The following is a 22,313-nucleotide window of genomic DNA, read 5'->3' as shown; positions in this document are numbered from 1 at the left end:
TATTAAAAAATATATATACATGTTAAAAGATCATTTTTATACAGGGGTAAAATGACTCTCACACAGATATAAAAATGAATATACGTTAACAATTTCATTTAACTCGTAATCAGTGAGAGAACCAGACAGAAAACATTGACAGACATATTTCTAGATCAGGAGCATGAGATGAATGTGCAAACGGAAGTAATACTGGTGTTTCTACAAGATGGTGAGGGAAGTCTATTGATTTCCTATGGACAGGGCTGAATTTTCTGTCTATCTATAATCAAGAATTATTTTGCATTTCCTTCAGTTGTTTACAACCTACATGGTTGTAAAATTGTTCAATGATGGTGAGACACTATAATCAGATAACCTAGAAGGTTGTCATCTAAACAATCATAATTTTTCATTGAAGCAATATTTTTTCCATATATATTTCTATCAAGGAATATTTATTAGTGATCCATGGAACCCACTTTGGGAAATGACTTCAGAATCAGCTGCCTTTCTGTGAGTGTGCCAATCACAGGAAATGAAAAATGGCAGATACAAAATAGATTATGTGCCTCATTAGTTGAACTTGAATTCTGGGTACCACTCTTTTATCTTTATCCAAACATTTTGAGAGCTTTCATATCCTCTGTGGGCAGGAATTATTTAACGTTATCAAATATTGATTTTTGGAGCAATAGGTAATGACTCCAGACTGGGAAAAAAAAAAAAACAACAACACATTTTATTTCTGCTGAGAAATATTGGCCCAAAATAAATAACCTGCCCACATGACCATAGTTTTAAGTGTATCATTTTATATTTCCTGTGTTTTTTGAACTTGGCTATCCTTTGAAAAATTGTTTCCTGCATATTGAAAATGATGCCATCTCCTTTCTGGAAAACGTAGATGTCTATCAATATTGAAATCTCATTACCAGACACTTTCCTGGTACTGAAAGCTGAAGGGGCAGACTAATTTGTATGCTCCATATCCACATGATTTCTGGAAAATCCTATTAAGATAAAAGGGCTCAGAATTATAGAGCTGGCCTGGTTCCCAATATTCTCTAACTGAACTGAAGAGATGAATGTGGATACTAAGAGGAGAAAAAGGTAGATGAGGATGTGCTGAGGACTTGTGGAAAAGCATCAGAGGCTTATTATTGTTTTCAGAAGTGATCTAAGAGCTCAAAGGGGACAATTTTTGAAAGCCAGTTGATGTGGGGAAGGTTAAGATAGATTTTTCCAATTGTCATTCTGCTGCGAATTCACCATGTTTTTTTCAACAATTCCTATCTTTTTTTTGTAATTTTCTCCCTGTTAGACAAGGCCTACATACAATAGGCTTTTTAAACACATGTGTATTTAATTTTTAGGAGTTAATTCACAGTGGGTAAAGCATGGCTTAGAAAAGAAAAGGGCTACAATGTTTCATTACAACATTATCTCATTCTAGCATAGAAAGAAGGACTGCCATGAAAAAATACTCTGATTTGTCTTTTCACTCAAGGTGCTGGGGCTTAACAGAGATGCAAATAATTGAACACCTGAAAAATCATCTGCTTTTATTTTCTGTAATGAGCTGACTGGTAAACTTCACTCAGGTGCTGCACAGAAGTTGAAAAGAGCCTTTGTTTTCCCGATTATAATGAGGTTATTGGCAGGAGGTAAATTTATAATAACCTACAGAAGCTTGGGAACATTCTGTTGTTGTTTATTATTGAGGAGAGAGCTGGGATAGTAAAGGTCTCATTTAATAGATTGAGAGCCTTTCTTTGAGCCTGACAGCTGCTGGATGGGTTCATTAAGAGGCAAGAGACATCACTCAGGCCAAAATCCCATTAGTGCTACCCTGCCTCAGCAGTGAGGGGTAATGTCCATCTGGGGTGCTGGTGTTCACGACCAGAATATATGTATTTTATATATTTTTGTATACAGAAAAGAACTTTTCTTCTGTTGAGATTTCAATAAGCAGAGTGACTGGCTTAGTCGTTGATTACATATTTTATCTGGTTGCAATCTAAGAAACTATGAGGTCCTCCAGTTTGGGGGCATATAGCTTAAAAACAGTATTGATAGTTTATAAAGAAACTGGAGAGGAATTAATCAGTCTACTCTTGTGGCATCAGGAACTACAGTTAGGCACTATGAATATTCTTGTAGTTTCTGTCCTGCCCTCATTGATAGTGTTTGAATAGACTGGGAAATTTCAGTTGATAAGAACCAAAACAGAATTTCCAAATGGAAATTTTTTTTAATGTTCAGTGTCAAAATCACAGAACACACACACCCATACACACCCCCATATTCATCCCAATAAATTTGTAGGAAGAAAACAAAACAACTGGAAGTAATATTTTAATGAATGCTTCTGGGATTGTACTGAGACTAATCTCAATGAATTCTAATTATCTCTATTCTATAGATTTTTTATTAAGCTACATTTAATTCTCAGTTAATTATAACTGCAATTTCATCTATCTGTATAAACATAAAAAATTGTATGTACATATGTAACATAGGTATGTACATGTGTATATATAATATGTTGTATACCTTATTAAATTCTTTTCTGGGCATTCCAATGAATTGAGGTCTGGGTCAATTAGGAACTGTGTTTGGATGCTAGTGAAAGATGCACCAAATATAAAGAACTTAAATAAGATAAAGTGTTATGTTCCATTATATGAAAGAAGTTGGGAGGCAGGTGGTTTGGAGTTGGTAAGGTGGTTTTGTGAGCCTCAGGACCCAGGCTCTTTGTCTCTTTGTTTCACCATCTTTAGCTCTGACTCCCATCCTTGTCTTATAATTGCTGGAGCTTACTGCATGCCAGGAAGAAAGAGGGAAAAGGTTGGGAAAGGCAAAGAATGGACCTGTCGGCTGAGTCATCCTCCATAGAAGGGTATTTAGAGGGGAGGGTCATGGGGAAGGTGAGAGGTGAAGGGTAAAGTTTTTCTTTTAACACATAAAACATACCATTTTGGCAGCATAGGTCACCAACATGAAATTTAATCACTGTTTCTTTTTCCTATGACCTGACAATGTAAAATTTGGTAAGAAAGAGACAAATACTTGAAAGAGTCTTGTGGTACCTGTATTTAATATCAATTTAGAAAATACTACTTGGTAATACACTAGTATTGAAATTACCAGTGGAAGATGTTGCTGAAGCACTCTCTGTAGAGACCAAGGTGGTTGGTAGTTCTGGTTTTGCACTACACATTCAAGAAAGGGGACCTCAGCAGTGCCAGGACCTGGCACCAACCACCAGTGAACCAGCATCAGCTCTGGGACACCCTAGGCCAAGCAGCCGGTTATATGGGTTCATAGCTTCACCCACCAGCAGCTGGCACCAGTCCTGGGCTTCCCTAGCATCTTCAGCCAGCCACACCAGGACCTGGCCCCCACAAGTGGGCCAGCACCCCTGGGCCCTACCACCCACTGCACTGGAACTGCTCACCAGCAGGCCAGGACCAGCCCAGGACTTTCAAGGCCAAGGCCCTGCCCATTAGTGGGCTAACACCAGCCCCAGGTTCCCCTGGGCCATGCAGCCAGCCACATCAAGACCCAGCCTTGCCCAGCAGTGGTCAGCAGTTTCTGTACAAGACAGGGCCTGGCAGTCAACCAGGCCAGGGGCCAGCACCACCAACCAGTGCACCCACAGTATTTGGCCCCATTAAAAGAGAAGGGCCCACTCAGCCAACACAGGGGACACCCCTAGATAACATATCTCTGGTGATCATAGGGGAGTGTGCTGCTGGGCCCCATATGATGTCTCCTATAAAAAGCTACTTCTCCAAGATTGAGAAATGTAATCAATCTACCTGATATGTACAATGCCCCCTGCCAGAGAATTAGGCAAAATGAAGTAACAAAAGGATATGTTCCAAAGAGAGAAAGATAAAACCACAGAACAAAGCAAAGTTCCCAAAAAGAGTTCAAGGTAAAGATCATAAAGATGCTCAAAGAACTCAGGGGAAGAATGGATAAATACAATGAGGAGTTTAACACAGAGACAGAATATATAAATAAGAATCAAACAGAGATGAAGAATACAATAGCTAAAATAAAAAATTCACTAGAAGGAATCAACAGTAGATTAGATGATTCAAAGGAACACATCAGTAAACTGGAAGACAGAATAGTGAAATCACCCAAGCTGAACAGAAAAAAAGAATTTTAAAAAATGAGGACAGTTTAAGAGACCTTGGGGACAACATCAAGCCTACTAACATTTGCATTATAGAGGTTCCCGAAGGAGAAAAGAGAAAGAAAGGGGCAGAGGACTTATTTGAAGCAATAATAGTTAAAAACTTCCCCAACCTGGGAAATGAAATGGATATCTAGGTCCAGGAAGCACAGAGAATCCCAAACAAGATGAACTCAAGAGGTCCACATCAAGACACATTACAATTAAAATGGCAAAAATTAAAGCTAAAGAGAGAATATTAAAAGCAGCAAGGGAAAAACAGCTAGTCATGCAAAAGAGAACTCCCATAAGAACATGAGCTGATTTTTCAGCAAGAATTTTGCAGACCAGAAAGAAATGTCATATTTTTTAACTGATGGAAGGAATAATTCTACAACCAAGAATACTCTATTTAGCAAGACTATAACCCAGATTTGAAGGAGAGATAAAGAGTTTTACAGACGAGCAAAAGTTAAAAGAGTTCAGCACCACTAAACCAACTTTAAAAGGAATATGAAAGGAACTTCTCTAAATGCAGAAGAAAAGACCACAACTAGGTGTGTGAAAATTATGAATGAAAACCTCTCACCGGTAGTAATGGTAGTAGATCAACCACATATAAAGCTAGTAGAAAGGTTAAAAGACAAAAGAATTAAAATCTTCTACATCAACCATAAGTAGTTAAGGAATACACAAAACAAAAAGATGTGAAATATGATGTCAAAAATATTAAATGTTGGTGGGGGAGTAAAAATGCATGGCTGTTAGAATGTGTTTGAGCCTAAGAGATCATAAACCTAAATATATATATATTGCTATATATAAACCTCATGGAAACCACAAACCAAAATTCTATAATAGATACAAACACAAAAAAGAGAGGAATCCAAATATAACACTAAAGATAGTCATCAAATGACAAGGGAAAAGAGCAAATGCTGCAGAAAGGAACAAAAAAGAACTGCAAAACACCTTGAAAACAATAGACAAAATGACAAAAAGTACATATCTATCAATAATTACTTTAAATGTTAATGGCCTAAATACTCCCATCAAAAGACATAGAGTGGCTGAATGGATTAAAAAATAAAACTGCCTAAAAGAGAGTCACTTCAGTCTAAAAACATATACAGACTGAAAGTAAGGAGATGGAAAAAGGTATTACATGCAAATGAAAATGTAAAAAGTGGAGTAGCAATACTTATATCAGACAAAATAGACTTTAAAACAAAGGCTGTAACAAGAGACAAAGAAGGACATTACATAATGATAAAGGGATTAATCAAATGAGAAGATATAACCATTTTAAATATATATGCCCCAAACATAGAAGCACATAAATACCTACAGCAAATATTAACAAATGTAAAGGGAGAAACTAATAGTAATACAATCATAGTAGGGGATTTGAACATCCCACTTACAACAATGGGCCAATAATCCAGACAGAAAAATCAATAAGGGAACCCTGGCCTTAAATGAAACATTAGATCAGATGGAATATATTTATAAAATTCCATTCTAAAAAAGCAGAATACACATTCTTTTCAAGCACACAAGAAACATTCTCCAGAATAGATCACATGCTAAGCCACAAAACAGATCTCAATAAATTTAGGAATATTGAAATCATATCAAGCCTCATTTCTGACCACAGTACTGTGAGACTACAAATCAACGATAAGAAAAAGTCTGTAAAAAACAAAAACACGTGGAAACTAAACAGTATGCTACTAAACAACCAGTGGGTCACTGAAGAAATAAGAAAGGAGATAAAAACTGTATCTATTGGCAAATGAAAATGGAAACCACAACAATTCAAAAATCTATGGGACATGGCAAAAACAGTTCTAAGAGGAAAGTTTATAGAGATACAAGCCTACCTCAGGAAACAGGAAAAATCTCAAATAAATAACCTAAACCTATGCCTAAAGTAACTAAAAGAAGACAAACAAACCCAAAGTTAGTAGGAGGAAAGAAACAATAAAGATCAAAGCAGAAATTATGAAATAGGCTAAAATATTAGAAAACATCATGAAACTAAGAGCTGGTTCTTTGAAAAGATAAACAAAATTTATAAACCTTTAGCTAGAATCATCAAGGAAAAAAAAAAAAGACAGATGATCCAAATAAATAAAATCAGAAATGAAAAAGGAAAACTCACGAACAACACATAAATTTAAAAATATCATTAAAAATTTCTACAAAAATTATATGCCAATAAAATGGACAATGAAGAGGAAATGGATAAATTCCTAGAAACATTCAATTTCCAAAAACTGAATTAGGAAAAAATACAAAATATGAAGAGGCCAATTACTAGTAATGATACTGAATCAGTAATAAATAACTCTCAACAAACAAAAGTCTAGGACCAGATGGCTTCACAAGTAAATTCTACCAAACATTTACAGGAGAGTTAACACCATTCCTTTTCAAATCTTTCCAAAAAGTTGAAGAGGAAGAAATGCTTCCAAATTCATTCTATGAGGCTAGTATCACCCTGATACCAAAATCAGAAAAAGATATCACACAAAAAAGAAAATTATAGGGTAATATCACTGATAAACATAGATACATAAAACCTTAAAATACTAGTAAGCAGAATTCAACAACACATTAAAAGGATCATACACCATGGACTTATCCCAGGGATGCAAGGTGGATGGTTCAATATCTAAAAACCAATCAACGTGATACAACACATTCACAAATTGAAGAATAAAAATCATATGATCATCTCAATAAATGTGGAAAAAGCTTTTGACAAAATCCAACCTCCATTTATGATAAAAACTCTCAGCAAACTGGATATAGAAGGAATATAACTTAACATAATAAAAGTTGTATATGAAAAGCTCACATCTAACATCATACTCAACTGTAGCTTTTCCTCTAAGATCAGGAAAACAACAAGCATGTCTACTCTCACCACTTTTTTATTCAGCATGGTATTGGAAGTCCTAGCCTCAATCAGATGAGAAAAAGAAATAGAAGAAATCCAAATTGGAAAGGAAGTCATGTTTGCAGATGACATGATGCTATACATAGAAAATCCTAAAGATGCCATCAGCAAAATACTAGAGCTCATCAGTGAATTGGTAAAGTTGCACAATAAAAATTAATATAGATAAATCTATTTCTGTACACTAAAAGCGAACTATCAGTAAGAGAAATTAAGAAAATAATCCCATTTACAATCACATCAAAAAAAGAATAAAATACCTATGAATAAATCTAACTAAGGGGATAAAAAACCTGTACTCAGAAAACTATAAAACACTGATGAAAGAAATTGAAGATGATACAAACAGATGGAACAATATCCTGTTTTCATGGATTGGAAGAATTAATATTGCTAAAATGACCATACTACCCAAGGCAATTTACAGATTCAATGAAGTTCCTATCAAAATACCACTGGCATTTTTTTCAGAATTAGAACAAATAATTCTAAAATGTGTATGGAAACACAAAAGACTCCTTATAGCCAAAACAATCTTGAGAAAGAAGAACATATCTGAAGGCATCATGCTCCCTGAAATCAAATCATAATACAAAGCTACAGTCATCAAAACAGTATGGTACTGGCATAAAAACAGACCCATAGATCAATGGAATAGAATAGAGAGCCTGAAACGAATCCACACTTATATGGTCAATTATCTACAACAAAAGATGCAAGAATATACAGTGAAGAAAACACAGCCTCTTTAATAAGTGGTGCTGGGAAAACTGGACAGCTACATGTAGAAGAATGAAATTAGAACTCTTAACACCATACTTAAAAGTAAACTCAAACTCAAAATGGAATAAAGACCTAAATGTAAGGCCAGACACTGTAAAACTCTTAGAGGAAAACATAGGCAGAACACTCTATGACATAAAGCTGTCTTCCTTTTCTTCTGAGCTGAGTGGCTGGCAGGGTCTTGGTACTCCAGCTGGCTGTTGGGCCTGAGCCTCTGAGATGGGAGGGCTGAGTCCAGGACACTGGACCACCAGAAACCTACCAGTCCCACGTAATATCAATCGATGAGAGCTCTCCCAGAGATCTTCGTCTCAACGCTAAGACCCAGCTCCACCCAATGGCCAGCAAGCTCCAGTGCAAGACGCCCCATGCCAAACAGCTAGCAACACAGGACCACAACCCCACCCATTATCAGAGAGGCTGCCTAAAGTCATACTAAGTTCACAGACGCTCCAAAACACACCACTGGATATGGCTCTGCCTAGCAGAAGGACAAGATACAGCCCCACTCACCGGATCACAGGCACCAGTCCTCTCCACCAGGAAATCTACACAAGCCACTGAACCAACCTCACCTACTAGGGGCACACACACCAAAAAAAACAGGAACTACAAACCTGCAGCCTGTGAAAAGGAGACCCCAAACACAGTAAATTAAACAAAATGAGAAAACAGAGAAATATGCAGCAGATGAAGTAGCAAGGTAAAAACCCACCAGACCAAAAAAAAAAAAAAAAAGAGGAAATAGGCAGTCTACCTGAAAACTAATTCAGAGTAATGATAATAAAGATGATCAAATTCTCAGAAATAGAATGGAGGAAATACGAGAAACATTTAACAAAGTCCTAGAATTAAAGAGCAAACAAACAATGATGAACAACACAGTAAATGAAATTTAAAATACTCTAGAAGGAATCAAAAGCAGAATAACTGAGGAAGAAGAACAGATAAGTGACCTGGAAGACAAAATAGTGGAAATATCTGCCAAACAGAAGAATAAAGAAAAAAGAATGAACAGAATTAAGGACAGCCTCAGACACCACTGGGAAAACATTAAATGCACCAACATACGAATTACAGGGGACCCAGAAGAAGAAGAGAAAAAGAAATCTCTGAGAAAATATTTGAAGTGATTATAGTTGAAAACTTCACTAACATGGGAAAGGAAATAGTCAACTCTAGGAAGAACAGAGAGGCCCATACAGGATAAATCCAAGGAGAAACATTCCGAGACACATATTAATCAGACTACCAAAAATTAAATACAAAGAACAAATACTAAAAGCAGCAAGGGAAAGGCAACAAATAAATAAAAGGGAAACGCCATAAAGTTAACAGCTGATCTTTCAGCAGAAACTCTGCAAGCCAAAGGGGAGTGGCAAAACATAGTTAAAGTTATGAAAGGGAAAAGCCACAACCAAGATTACTCTACCCAGCAAGGATCTCATTCAGATTCGACGGAGAAATTAAAACCTTTACAGACAAGCAAAAGTTAAGAGAATTCAGCACCACCAAACCATCTCTACAGCAAATGCTAAAGGAAATTTTCTAGGCAGGAAACACAAGAGAAGGAAAAGACCTACAATAACAAACCCAAAACAATTAAGAGAATGGTAATAAGAACATACATATTAATAATTACCTTAAAAGTAAATGGAATAAATTCTCCAGCAAAAAGACATAGACTGGCTGAATGGACACGAAAACAAGACCCATATATATGCTGTCTTCAAGAGACCCACTTCAGACCTAGGGACACATAGAGACTGAAAGTGAGGAGATGGAAAAATATATTCCATGAAAATTGAAATCAAAAGAAAGCTGGAGTAGCAATACTCATATCAGATAAAATAGACTTTAAAATAAAGACTATTACAAGAGACAAAGAAGGACGCTACATAATGATCAAGGGATCAATCCAAGAAGAAAACGGAACAACTGTAAATATTTATGCACCCAACATAGGAGCATCTCAATACATAAGGCAAATGCTAACAGCCATGAAAGCGGAAACTGACAGTAACACAATCATAGTAGGGGACTTTAACACTGCACTTTCACCAATGGACAGATCATCCAAAATGAAAATAAATAAGGAAACACAAGTTTTAAAAGACTCATTAGACCAGATAGACTTATTTAATATTTACAGGACAATCCATCCAAAAACAACAGAATACTTTCTTCTCAAGTGCTCATGGAACATTCTCCAGGGTAGATCATATCTTGCATCACAAGCCAAGCCTCAGTAAATTTAAGAAAATTGAAATCATATCAAGTGTCTTTTCTGACTACAACGCTATTAGACTAGATATCAATTACAGGAAAAAACTGTAAGAAATACAAACACATGGAGGCTAAACAAAATGCTACTAAGTAACCAAGAGATCACTGTACAAATCCAAAAATACCTAGAGACACATGACAATGAAAACACAACAGCCCAAAACCAATGGGATGCAGCAAAAGAAGTTCTAAGAGGGAAGTTTATAGCAATACAATCCTACCTCCAGAAACAAGAAATATCTCAAATAAACAACCTAACCTTACACCTAAAGCAATTACAGAAAGAACAAAAAAACCCCCAAAGTTAGCAGAAGGAAAGAAATAATAAAGATCAGATCAGAAATAAATGAAAAAGAAATAAAGGAAAAAATAGCAAAGATCAATAAAACTAAAAGCTGGTTCTTTGAGGACATAAACAAAATTAATAAACAATTAGCCAGACTCATCAAGAAAAAGAGGGAGAAGACTCAAATCAACTGAATTAGAAATGAAGAAGGAGAAGTAACAACTGACACTGCAGAAATTCAAAGGATCATGAGAGACTACTACAAGCAACTATATGCCAATAAAATGGACAACCTGGAAGAAATAGACAAATTCTTAGAAAAGTACAAACTTCCAAGACTGAACTAGGAAGAAAAAGAAAAAATGAACAGACAAATCACAAGCACTGAAATTGAAACTGTAATTAAAAATCTTCCAACAAACAAAAGCCTAGGACCAGATGGCTTCACAGGTGAATTCTACCAAATATTTAGAGAAGAGCTAATATGTATCCTTCTCAAACTCTTCCAAAATATAGCAGAGGGAGGAACACTGCTAAATTTATTCTATGAGGCCATGATCACCCTGATACCAAAACCAGACAAAGATGTCACAACGAACGAAAACTACAGACCAATATAACTGATGAACATACGTGCAAAAATCCTCAACAAAATACTAGCAGACAGAATCTAACAGCACATTAAAAGGATCATACACCATGATGAAGTGGAGTTTATCCCAGGAATGCAAGGATTCTTCAATATATGCAAATCAATCAATGTGATACCCCATATTAACAAACTGAAGGATAAAAACCATATAATAATCTCAATAGATGCAGAAAAAACTTTTGACAAAATTCAACACCCGTTTATGAAAAAACTCTCCAGAAAGTGGGCATAGAGGAAACCTACCTCAACATAATAAAGGCCATAGATGCCAAACTGACAGCCAACATCATTCTCAATGGTGAAAAACTGAAACCATTTCCTCTAAGATCAAGAACAAGTCAAGGTTGCCCACTCTTAACGCTATAATTCAACCTAGTTTTGGAAGTTTTACTCACAGCAATCAGAGAACAAAAAGAAATAAAAGGAATCCAAATAGGAAAAGAAGAAATAAAACTGTCACTGTTTGCAGATGACATGATACTATACATAGATAATCCTGAAGATGCCACCAGAAAACTACGAAAGCTAATCAATGAATTTGGTAAAGTAGCAGGATACAAAATTAATGCACAGAAATGTTTTGCATTCCTATACACTAATGACTAAAAATCTGAAAGAGGAATTAAGGAAACAATCTCATTCTCCATTGCAACAAAAAGAATAAAAAACCTAGGAATAAACCTACCTAAGGAGACAAAATACCTGTATGCAGAAAACTGTAAGACACTGAAGAAAGAAATTAAAGATGATACAAACAGATGGAGAGATATACCATGTTCTTGGATTGGACAAATCAACATTTTGAAAACGATTATACTACGCAAAGCAATCTGCAGATTCAATGCAATCCCTATCAAGCTCCCAATGGCATTTTTCACAGAACTAGAACAAAAATTTTACAATTTTTATGGAAACACAAAGGACTCCGAGTAGCCAAAGCAAACTTGAGAAATAAAAATGGCGATGGAGGAATCAGGATCCCTGACTTCAGACTATACTACAAAGCTACAGTAATCAAGATAGTATGGTATTAGTACAAAAACAGAAATTTAGATCAATCAAAAGGATAGAAAGCCCAGAGATAAACCCACGCATATATGGTCACCTTATCTTTGACAAAGGAGGCAAGAATATACACTGGAGAAAAGAGAGCCTCTTCAATAAGTGGTGCTGGGGACACTGGACAGCTAAATGCAAAAGAATGAAGTTAGAACACTTAACACCATACACAAAAATAAACTCAAAATGGATTAAAGACCTAAATGTAAGGCCAGACACTATCAAACTCTTAGAGGAAAACATAGGCAGAACACTCTATGACATAAATCACAGCAAGATCCTCTTTGACCCACCTCCTAGAGAAATAGAAATATAAACAAATGGTACCTAATGAAACTTCAAAGCTTTTGCACAGCACAGGAAACCATAAACAAGACAAAAAGACAACCCTCAGAATGGGAGAAAATATTTGCAAATGACAAAGGATTAATCTCCAAAACATACAAGCAGCTCTTGCAGCTCAATATTAAAAAAACAAACAACCCAATCCATAAATGGGCAGAAGACCTAAACAGACATTTCTCCAAAGAAGATATACAGATTGCCAACATGAAAGGATGCCCAACATCACTAATCATTAGAGAAATGCAAATCAAAACTACAATGAGGTATTACCTCACACCGGTCAGAATGGCCATCATCAAAAAATCTACAAACAATAAATGCTGGAGAGGGTATGGAGAAAAGGGAACCCTCTTGCACTGTTGGTGGGAATGTAAATTGATACAGCCACCATGGAGAACAATATGGAGTTTCCTTAAGAAACTAAAAATAGAACTACCATATGACCCAGCAATCCCACTACTGGTCATATACCATGAGGAAACCATAATTCAAAACGAGACATGTACCACAATATTTATTGCAGCACTATTTACAATAGCCAGGACTTGGAAGTATCCAAAGTGTCCATCAACAGGTGAATGGATAAAGATGTGGAACATATATACAATGGAATATTACTCAGCCATAAAAAGCAACGAAATTGGCCTATTTATTTTGAGGTGAGTAGACCTAGAGTGTCATACAGAATGAATTAAGTCAGAAAGAGAAATATAAATACCGTATGCTAACACATATATATGGAATCTAAAAAAAAAATGGTCCTGATGAACCTAGGGTCAAGATAGGAATACAACTCAGAGAGAGAGAATGGACTTGAGGACACAGGGATGTGAAAGGATAAGCTGGGATGAAGTGAAAGTGTAGCATTTACATATATACACTACCATATGTAAAATAGATAGCTAGTGGGAAGCAGCTGCATAGCACAGGGAGATCAGCTTGGTGGTTTGTGACCACCTAGAGGGGTAGGATAGGGAGGGTGTGAGGCAGGTGCAAGAGGGAGGGGATATGGAGATATATGTATACATATAACTGATTCACTTTGTTATACAGCAGAAACTGGCACAGCAGTGTACAGCAATTATACTCCAATAAAGGTGATTTTTAAAAAAGAAAATATAGCAGTGAACAACAAGAACAACAAAAAGTTTGAGTCTCTGTCTTATACCATATATAAAAAAATGAACCCAGCGACTTCCCTGGTGGTACAGTGGTAAAGAATCTGCCTTCCAATGCAGGGGACATGGATTTGATCCCTGGCCAGGGAACCAAGATCCTACACCCTGCAGGGCAACTAAGTGCATATGCTACAACTACTGAGCTCACATGCCTCAACGAGAGAGCCTGTGTGCCACAAAACTTCAGAGCCCACGCACTCTGGATCCCACGTGCCATAGCTATAGAGCCCCCATACCCTGGAGACTGTGTGCCACAACTAGAAAGAGAAAACCTGCATGCCACAACTAGAGAGAAGCCCATGTGCTGCAATGAAAGATTACGCATGCCTCAATGAAGATACTGCATGCTGCAACTAAGACCCAAGGCAGCCAAAAAAAAAAAAAAATAATAAAATAAAACAATGAACTCAAAATGGATTGAAGACTTAAATGTAAGCTTAAAACCATTAAACTCCTAGAAGGAAACATGGGAAGTAAGCTCTCTGACATAAGTCTTAGCAATTTTTTTGGTTATGTCTCCTCAGGCAAGAAAAACAAAAGAAAAATAAACAGATGGGACCACATCGAACTAAAAAGCTTTTGTGCAGTGAAGGAAACCATCGACAAAACAAAATGGCAACCTACTGAATGGGAGAAAATATTTACAAATCACATATCTAATAAGGCATTGATATCCTTATACAAAAATATACAAGGAACTCATATAACTCAGTATCAAAAAAAATCTGATTGAAAAATAGGCAGAGGACCTGGATGGACATTTTTCCAAAGAGGACATGCAGACGGCCAACAGGCACATGAAAAGATGCTCAACATCACTAATCATGGGGAAATGCAAATCAAAATCACAATGAGATACCACCTCACACCTGTCAGAATACCTATTATCAAAAAGATAGCAAATAACAAGTGTTGGTGAGGATATGGAGAAAAGGGAACACTTGTGCACTGTTGGTAGGAATGCAAATTGCTACAGCCACTATAGAAAACAATATGGCGGTTCTTCAAAAAATTAAAAATAGAACAACCAGAAGGTCCAGCAATTCCACAGCTGGGTATTTATCCAAAGAGAATGAAAATGCTAATTCAAAAAGATATGTGCACCTCTATGTTCATTGCAGCATGACTTACAATAGCCAAGGTACGGAAGCAACCTAAGTGCCCATCAATGGATGGATAAGGAAGGAAGATGTGGTGTGTGTGTGTGTACAAACACACCATGGAATACTATTCAGTCATTAAAAAAATGAATGGAATCTTGCCTTTGGGCCAACATAAATAGACCTAGAAGGTATTATGCTAAGTGAAATAAGTCAGACAGAAAGACAACTACTACATGATTTCACTTATTTGTGGAATCTAAAAAAACAAACACATATACCAACAGAAGAAAACAGAGACAGACTCATAGATATAGAAAAACTGGCGGTGCTAAAGGTAATGGGGGTAGGGAAATGGACAAAATAAGTAAAGGGTTTTAAAAGGTACAAACTTTCAGCCATACAATAAATAAGTCATGGCAATGTAATGTACATCATAGGGAATACAATCAATAATATTGTAATAACTGTATTGTGACAGATGGTTACTGGACTTATAATGGAGATCATTTCATAATGTACATAAATGTGGAACCACTATGTTATACACCTGAAACCAATTTTGTATGCCAACTATACTTTAATTTAAATAAATAAATAAATAACTGTCAGTGATGTTAAAAAGAAAAATATATTGAATCACTATCTTGTACACCTGAAATACAGTTGTAGGTCCATTAAAAAAAAAGAGTTGAAGTCTGTGTCTCCTTTCCTTTGAATTTGAGATGGCTTTGACCAAAAGCAGAAGAAGTGGTGCTATGTGACTTCTGAGTCTGGGTCGTAAAGAGCCATATAGCTTATGCATTGTTTGTTAGAACATTCACTCTTTGAGTGCTACACCATCATGTACGAAGTTCAATCACCTGAGCTACCTTGCTGTGAAGAAATCCTAGTGACATGAAGAAGCTTAATGTTGTAGGTTGTCTGATTGATTGTCTCAGCTGACTCTAGCCTTTAAGACATCCCAGCCAAGGTGCCAGATATGTGAGTGATTGGCCCCTCGATGATTCTAGCCCCCATATATTCATGTCATATCATCTGAGGTAACACATCATGGAAGAGCATAAAGCCATCCCTGTTTGCCTTGTCCAGATTCCTGATGTACAGAATCTATGAGCATATCAAAACAGATCTTGCTTTGTGTCACTAAATTTGGGATGATGAAGGACTGGGTCATAACTTGGATATCTCAGCCACTCCTTTTTACTCTTTTCCCTGTCATGCTGTCCTGTTGAAATGATTTATTGAGCATCATATTCTTATCTGGGTCTTGCTCTGAAATGGCTTACTTCATTCAGTTGTGTTAACAAGGAGTGTGAGGGATGTGCCCTAGATTTGATCATTGCACAGAACTGAGTTTGAAATGACCTTTATCACCCAAACATCTTTTAAATTTTTATTGACAGGGTTTGGGAACAAGTAGCATCTGCAAGCCTTTCAAATCTCCACATTTCTGGACTCTCTTTTTGGGAATCTTTTTTTTCCCTGTGCATAAATCAGCCAAGTCTTTGTGAGCTTGTTTTTCTTGTAGTAATGCACCCAACACAGCTAAATAGTAGCCAACACATGCTATATATTTGCTTTCCAACTCTTTCCCTTAGGGGTTCATTAAGTAGGTGATCTGCCTTCCAAGTTATTGCTAGTGATATGAATAATAATGGTTTTGCCACTGCATGACATGAATTTTAATCCTTCTTAACTTTAATAGTTTTCCTACGACTCACCCCCTAACCAAATACCCAACATTTTTTCTTTTTTGTTACTCTTTCTCTAATACTATTTTTAAGTCAGTCAGAGTGTACTGCAGTAGTAAAAAACTTCAAAATGTCAGTCTCTTAAAACAACAAAAGTTTATTCTTGCTCACACTCTGTAACCATTTTGTACTGGCTAGAGGCTATGCTCCATGATGCCCACATTTGGGAACTCAGGCTGCTCGAACAGCCACTATTTGGAAAATTGATGCCGAAAGCTCAGCTTCTCTGTACACCAGTGCCAAATTGAATCTTGGAAACAGAGTTTTGGGTAAAGAAGAAAAGGAAAACTTTGTCACTTTCCCAGGCAAAGGGGGACACAGTGACCTCCTGCCTCAAAAAACTATGTGTCCCCACTTGGAGAGGATAGTGAGAAGTTCTATAGTAATGGTTCAAAGAGGGTGTGATCCACTCATGGACATTCTTCTGATGGGTTGATGGTGAGGTAAGTAGGAGTCAGCATCATCAACCTTCAGGTTCCAACTGGTCTGGGGACTACTTTCTTGTGGGCAGCATACCATTGTTAATCGTTAACTTTTCCCACCTGGAGAAGGTTTCAGTATCTGTAAAACAGCTCAAAGATATTGTTGTGTATATCCTTTGATGGGAAACAAGGACCTTGCCCCAAGGCTGCACTACTGTTTCTCTTGACTGTTTGTTTCTCCCTTGTCTTGCATGCCCTCCCTCCCCTAATTAACAACTGCTTGAATTTGCCCCTTGGAACTCAGGGAAGGTCACTGAGGCTGAATGAAGGCTATTTCCTGTAATCAAAGAAAGGGGGGACACAGAAAACCTTTGTGCCCAGGAGCCCCACAGGGCCCTGTCTGGTATTAATACTGTTAGTTATCATGGCAGAGGAAACAACAGGCCCAGAGGGTTTCAGTTCCTATTAAATTCTCTGTCCCAGAATTGACACACTACACTTCCACCCATGATTCTTTGGCCAACAGGTTTTATGACCCAACCATACCACATGTAAATCAGGACATGCAATACTAGGATGAGCCTGGAAGACAAGAGATCTATTTGCTGAAGAGCAATAATGAGTAACACAGTGCAGAAGGCATCGGCATCTTCATAAAATAGTAAGGAATAAACAGACCAAAGTTGAATGAGAGCAAGAGCCCAGAGAGGTAAGCAGAGACAATTTTCCTCCAAGGGCATGCGCTGAACCCTTGAATTGGATTTCTATTTTAATTGCTTCATGGACCTTGGGGAACAGAAGACAAACCATATGACTTTCAAGGTGGATACTCAAAAAGATGTTAACCAGTGTAGTGGAGAAGCACAAGAAAACTCTTTGCACCTCATCTCCATCTTCAGACCACTGCCAGGGACTGTTGCAAAGTCCTGCCTTTTTGCACAGAATGAAAGAGGGAAACTTTCCAGAATCTTGCAACAGTTGTGCATGCTTTCATTGCAGCTCAAAGCCAGGACCTCAAAGGGCAACACATTTAATGGATGAACCAGAAAAAAAAAAATTCACCGGCTAGAGGCAACTTGCCCATTTAGAACTTGACTCTAATTAGAATGAGAGGGATAAAAGAGGAACAAAAGTAAGAGAATGAGGGGGATGAAGAAGAGGAAAGGGAAGAAAAAGAAGAAAAAGAAGAGAAAGAAAATGAAGTTAAAGATGAAGTCAAAGAGAAGGAAGGGGAGAGGGAGAAAGAAAAGGAGGAAAGAAGGAAGAGAAAGAAAATGGGGACTATCTAACCACTTGCCCTCAATCAGGCAGCTTTGAGACTGACATTGGCATTTTGTGTGTGGGAAAAACGTCAAGAACTTAGTAAAAATGTACCTTATATATGTATAACCACAAAAGATGTATCCAAAGTATATAAAGAAATTCTACCTGTCAACAACAAATCTAATATAAAAATTCACCAAAGACATGAGCAAGCATTTCACAAGTTGGGAAACATAAAAAGCCAATAAACAAACATAAAAGGATTATCAAACTCATTAATAATCAGGAAAATGCAAAGTAAAACTGTAGGCAGATAGGATAGGAGGGTCCCCAGAGGAAAAGACCACATTTGGCTTCTCTTTTTCTGGCATAAAAGAAGCCATTTTGGCCTGAGCCATTTTAGTGATCTAAGCATGGCTGCAATGCTTGCCCTTGAAAAGGTCTCGGTAATTAATGATCTCAAGGGAACAAAGGAATGCAGGAACAGAGAAAAGACAGTCAAACAATAGTGCAGTGATAAAGCAGAGTCCTAGTTCCTCCTCAAGGGATATATGTAATAATGTATCTTTGAGTTCTGTAGGAACTAAGCCCCCCTCCCCCCAGGTGGAGGATGGAATGATTAAGTTAGGAAACTTCAATCAACTAAAACTTGGACTCTGTCGACCTTTGCCCTAATTCTATGCTGAATTCTCTGCTCCAGCTCCTTCATGAATATACCTTTACCCTTTGCTTAAAACTTCCCCAATTTTTGGGAGATTGGGATTGACATATATACACCAATATGTATAAAATGGATAACTAAGAAGAACCTGCTGTATAAAAAAATAAAATAAAATTCCAAAAAAAACCTTCCCCAATTTTGCTGTTAGGGGAGACACTGCTTTGGGAAAGACCCCCTTACTTTCCACAAGTAGTAATAAACCTTCCCTTACTTTCTGCAAGTAATGATAAATCCTTCCTTCTCCAGATCGTTGGCTTGATTTTGTCTATTGTCTCAACACCCACCAAGAGGCAAACCCAGTTTCCTGCTAACAAACTCACAATGAAATATTTTTTAGCCTTGTAAGAGGCATTATTCTGCTGAACATTTTATTGGGATGTTAAGAAGGGTTGACATGAATAAAGAAAGTCCAGTGTAAAAAAAATAAAAAAGCATAAAACACCTCTATCTTTTAGCTCAAATCCAGCAGCAGAGGCCATCTCCTGGCCATTTACCATCCTGATTCCCAAATTGGGTGGTCGGCAGCGATGGGCAAGTGCAACCTTTAGCAGCTTGAACAAGCTTCTCACTTCACAGAGGCCTAGAGCGGAGTTTTACAGAATGTATTGTCTCTGAAAAAATGTGAGATATTTAAACAACGTAATTATCACAAATTAACAGAAGCAGTTCTAAACTCCACCCACTTCTTTTAGTTCTCTCCACCAAGAGATTCATGAAACGATTTGGGGACTATATTTAGTTTATCTGCAAAGATGGTTTGTACACCAAATCAGCTGCCGGCTGCAATAGTACAGATGAGAGTGGAATTTTTTCTTTTTCTTTTAATTCGAGCTTCTTAAAATAAATCCTCCTTTACTCTCAATCGAGCCAGAGCAGTGGTTCTCAAACCATACTGTACATCAGAGTCACCTGGTAAGCTTGTTACAGCACAAAAGGCTGTAGAGTTTCTGATTCAGCAGGACAGGGGAGGGGCCTGAGAACTTGCATTTCTAACAAAAGTTTCCAGGTGAGGCTGACATCGCTGGTCTAGGGCCACCCTTTGGGAACCACTGGCCCTTATCTCCTTTAGTTTCTCAAGCACTTGACCTGTTTAAGGTTCATTCTAGAATGATAAATTGCCTCTGCATCAAAATTACTTTAATTGCAAGGTGTTAAAAGTTTTAATATGTCGAAGTTGCAAATAAATGAATATGTAAATAAAAGGTCTTGCTTTAATATGCAACTTTTGAATCAATTCTCGCAGCAGGTAAGATCTCAGATCAATTTTCATAATGATTTTGTTAACTGTGCGATGGAGTTATTTCTTTTAGAACTCCCCTAACATATTAACAGAATTTCACATTCCAATAGTATTTTTAGGGTCAATTTAGTTATCACTACACTGAAGCAAAAAGTAAGCATTTGTGAACTTTAGGAATAAACCTATCTATAATTCAGTGTTAATCCTAACAGCTCTTTGATTAAATTAAAGGGTAGGGGAGTGAGATTGTAAGGGAAGGCAGCCAACACAGGGTGGCTTAGCAACCTACTAACACTTGCGGGCAACTGAAGCCTGCACTGTAGAACACACACCTACGAGTTAACCCCCAGAGGAGTGAGGGATTTGGTATTTATATACCAATTCCACTAAGCCCTCGGTGGAGGATTATTCCAGGGGGCATTGATTCCATAGCACTTTAGCATGCCATGTGGATGGAAAAGCAGGCTCCAAATTTAAAAGAGCATTCTCAGAGAGGTGTAGGCAGTTGGAATTCAGCTGCTGGACAGCACGTGAGCAGTTTTAAGTGGGGGCTCCCAGATTGAAAACCAGGTCTAACTGATGTCAAAGCCATTGCTTTCTGAGTCATTTCTTACTAATATGAATCTGCTCCAGGTGTTCGTTCCATGACTGAATGAAATTTGGATTGAGATCACATGATCTTTTGGACTGGCACTTGCTTGCATCCTCTCCAGAGCAAGATAAAGTTCTAAGAATTAACTGTAAATTTGGCCTTAATGTTCCTTGTTAAAGCCAAATGTTTATAATCGGCTGAGTTTCATATTGTGTAGGCACCTTGCATTTACTGGATGTGTAAGGGAACCACGGACTGAAACCTCCTGCTTTGGCCAGGCATGATGATAAATGGCTTGCATGAGTTGTCTCAACAGGAGGTCCTGATAAGGAACACAGTGCTGTTGCCGAACACTAACCAGGAGAATTCGAGAGGGGCCAAAAAGAAGGAGGAGACTCCAGCCCATAATATGTTCTGCCAAACTCCCAGAAACCTTGCACTGGAATCTATCTTGGCTGAGAGGTGCGAGCCAAGAAGGCAAGAGGAGAGTTAAGAAGGATGCTGAGTCAGACCAAATATGGGTACAAGCAAGATGACTGGCCAGAGACTATCTGGAAAGCTAATGAGATTATCATCATCATAAAAGGAGACTGAGAGTCACGTGGCAGAGCAGTTCTCCTGGGTTCCCTTACCCTGCTGCTTTCCCCCTGGGCGCCCTTTCTCAATAAAGTCTTTTGCTTTGTCAGTACGTGTGTCTCCTCAGACAATTCATTTCCAAGTGTTAGACAAGGGTCTACTCTCGGGCCCTGGAAGGGGTCCCCCTTCCAGTAACACATGCCCCATTCATTTCATAAGCTCTTTTTCATATATGTGCATGATCCAAACATGGAATGAAAATGAATGGGCAGCCTATTCCAGTACCAATTAGGCAGCAAAGGCACATGCCCCGGGGAAGAAGCAGCCTTAGGCAGAACTGAGTTAAGAGCGGCTTTCAGCAAGTACTTCTCTAGGTTTTTAATTTTTACTCATTCTTCTGCCTTTTTTTTGTTTGTTTGTTTTTTCTTCTGCCTTTTTAATGTGACAAACACCTAATCCCCTCCTGTTGCCTCCCCAACCCAACTTCTTGTGGCTTAGGTGTACTACCTGTTCTTTGGCAGACAGCTGCAAATAAAATTTCAAAGTCTAAGCATATGTTTGCTCTCTTAATGTACGCAACAGAAAACTAAATCTGAACTTTGGAAAAAGTCTATTAATAATTGACAAATAACAGAATTGTCAGGATGTAGAAAGCAACACAGGGAAAAAAAAGAAAAATATCCCAGGGTTCGCAACAGGAAAATGTTCACCCGGCTTGTTTGCATCAGTGATTATGAACAACATGCTAAATCCATACTTCCAAAGTCTATATATGACTATTATAAATCTGGGGCAAATGATCAGGAAACCTTGGCTGATAATATTGCAGCATTTTCCAGGTAAGAATTTTTTAAAATCATATTTAAAAATTACACAGAGACATTCTATCAAAACAAGATCTTTCAGCTTTAATGTTGATGGTG

General features: G+C 37.5%; 1 protein-coding gene across 4 annotated transcripts in view; it reads left to right on the top strand.

Annotated features, from left to right (window-relative positions):
* The first annotated feature begins 22,060 nt into the window (after nucleotides 1–22,060).
* Nucleotides 22,061–22,313, top strand: part of HAO1 (hydroxyacid oxidase 1) — a 65,144-nt gene continuing 64,891 nt past the window's right edge. For 3 of the 4 annotated variants that reach the window (XR_003793309.1, XR_003793308.1, XM_029221802.1), the window contains exon 1: nucleotides 22,073–22,229. Coding sequence is in view for 2 of the 4 variants with exons in the window: in XM_029221802.1 (XP_029077635.1) it covers nucleotides 22,093–22,229 (137 nt within the window). In the remaining 2 variants the exon portion in view is untranslated. Of the gene's footprint in view, nucleotides 22,230–22,313 lie in introns of all 4 variants that reach the window. The other variant, XM_029221804.1, reaches the window with a different exon arrangement.

Source organism: Monodon monoceros, unplaced genomic scaffold (genome assembly GCF_005190385.1).
Source record: "Monodon monoceros isolate NGI ecotype Baffin Bay Population unplaced genomic scaffold, NGI_Narwhal_1 Super_Scaffold_13, whole genome shotgun sequence".
Classification (NCBI taxonomy): Eukaryota; Metazoa; Chordata; class Mammalia; order Artiodactyla; family Monodontidae; genus Monodon; species Monodon monoceros.
This window is presented reverse-complemented; position numbering and strand designations above follow the sequence as displayed.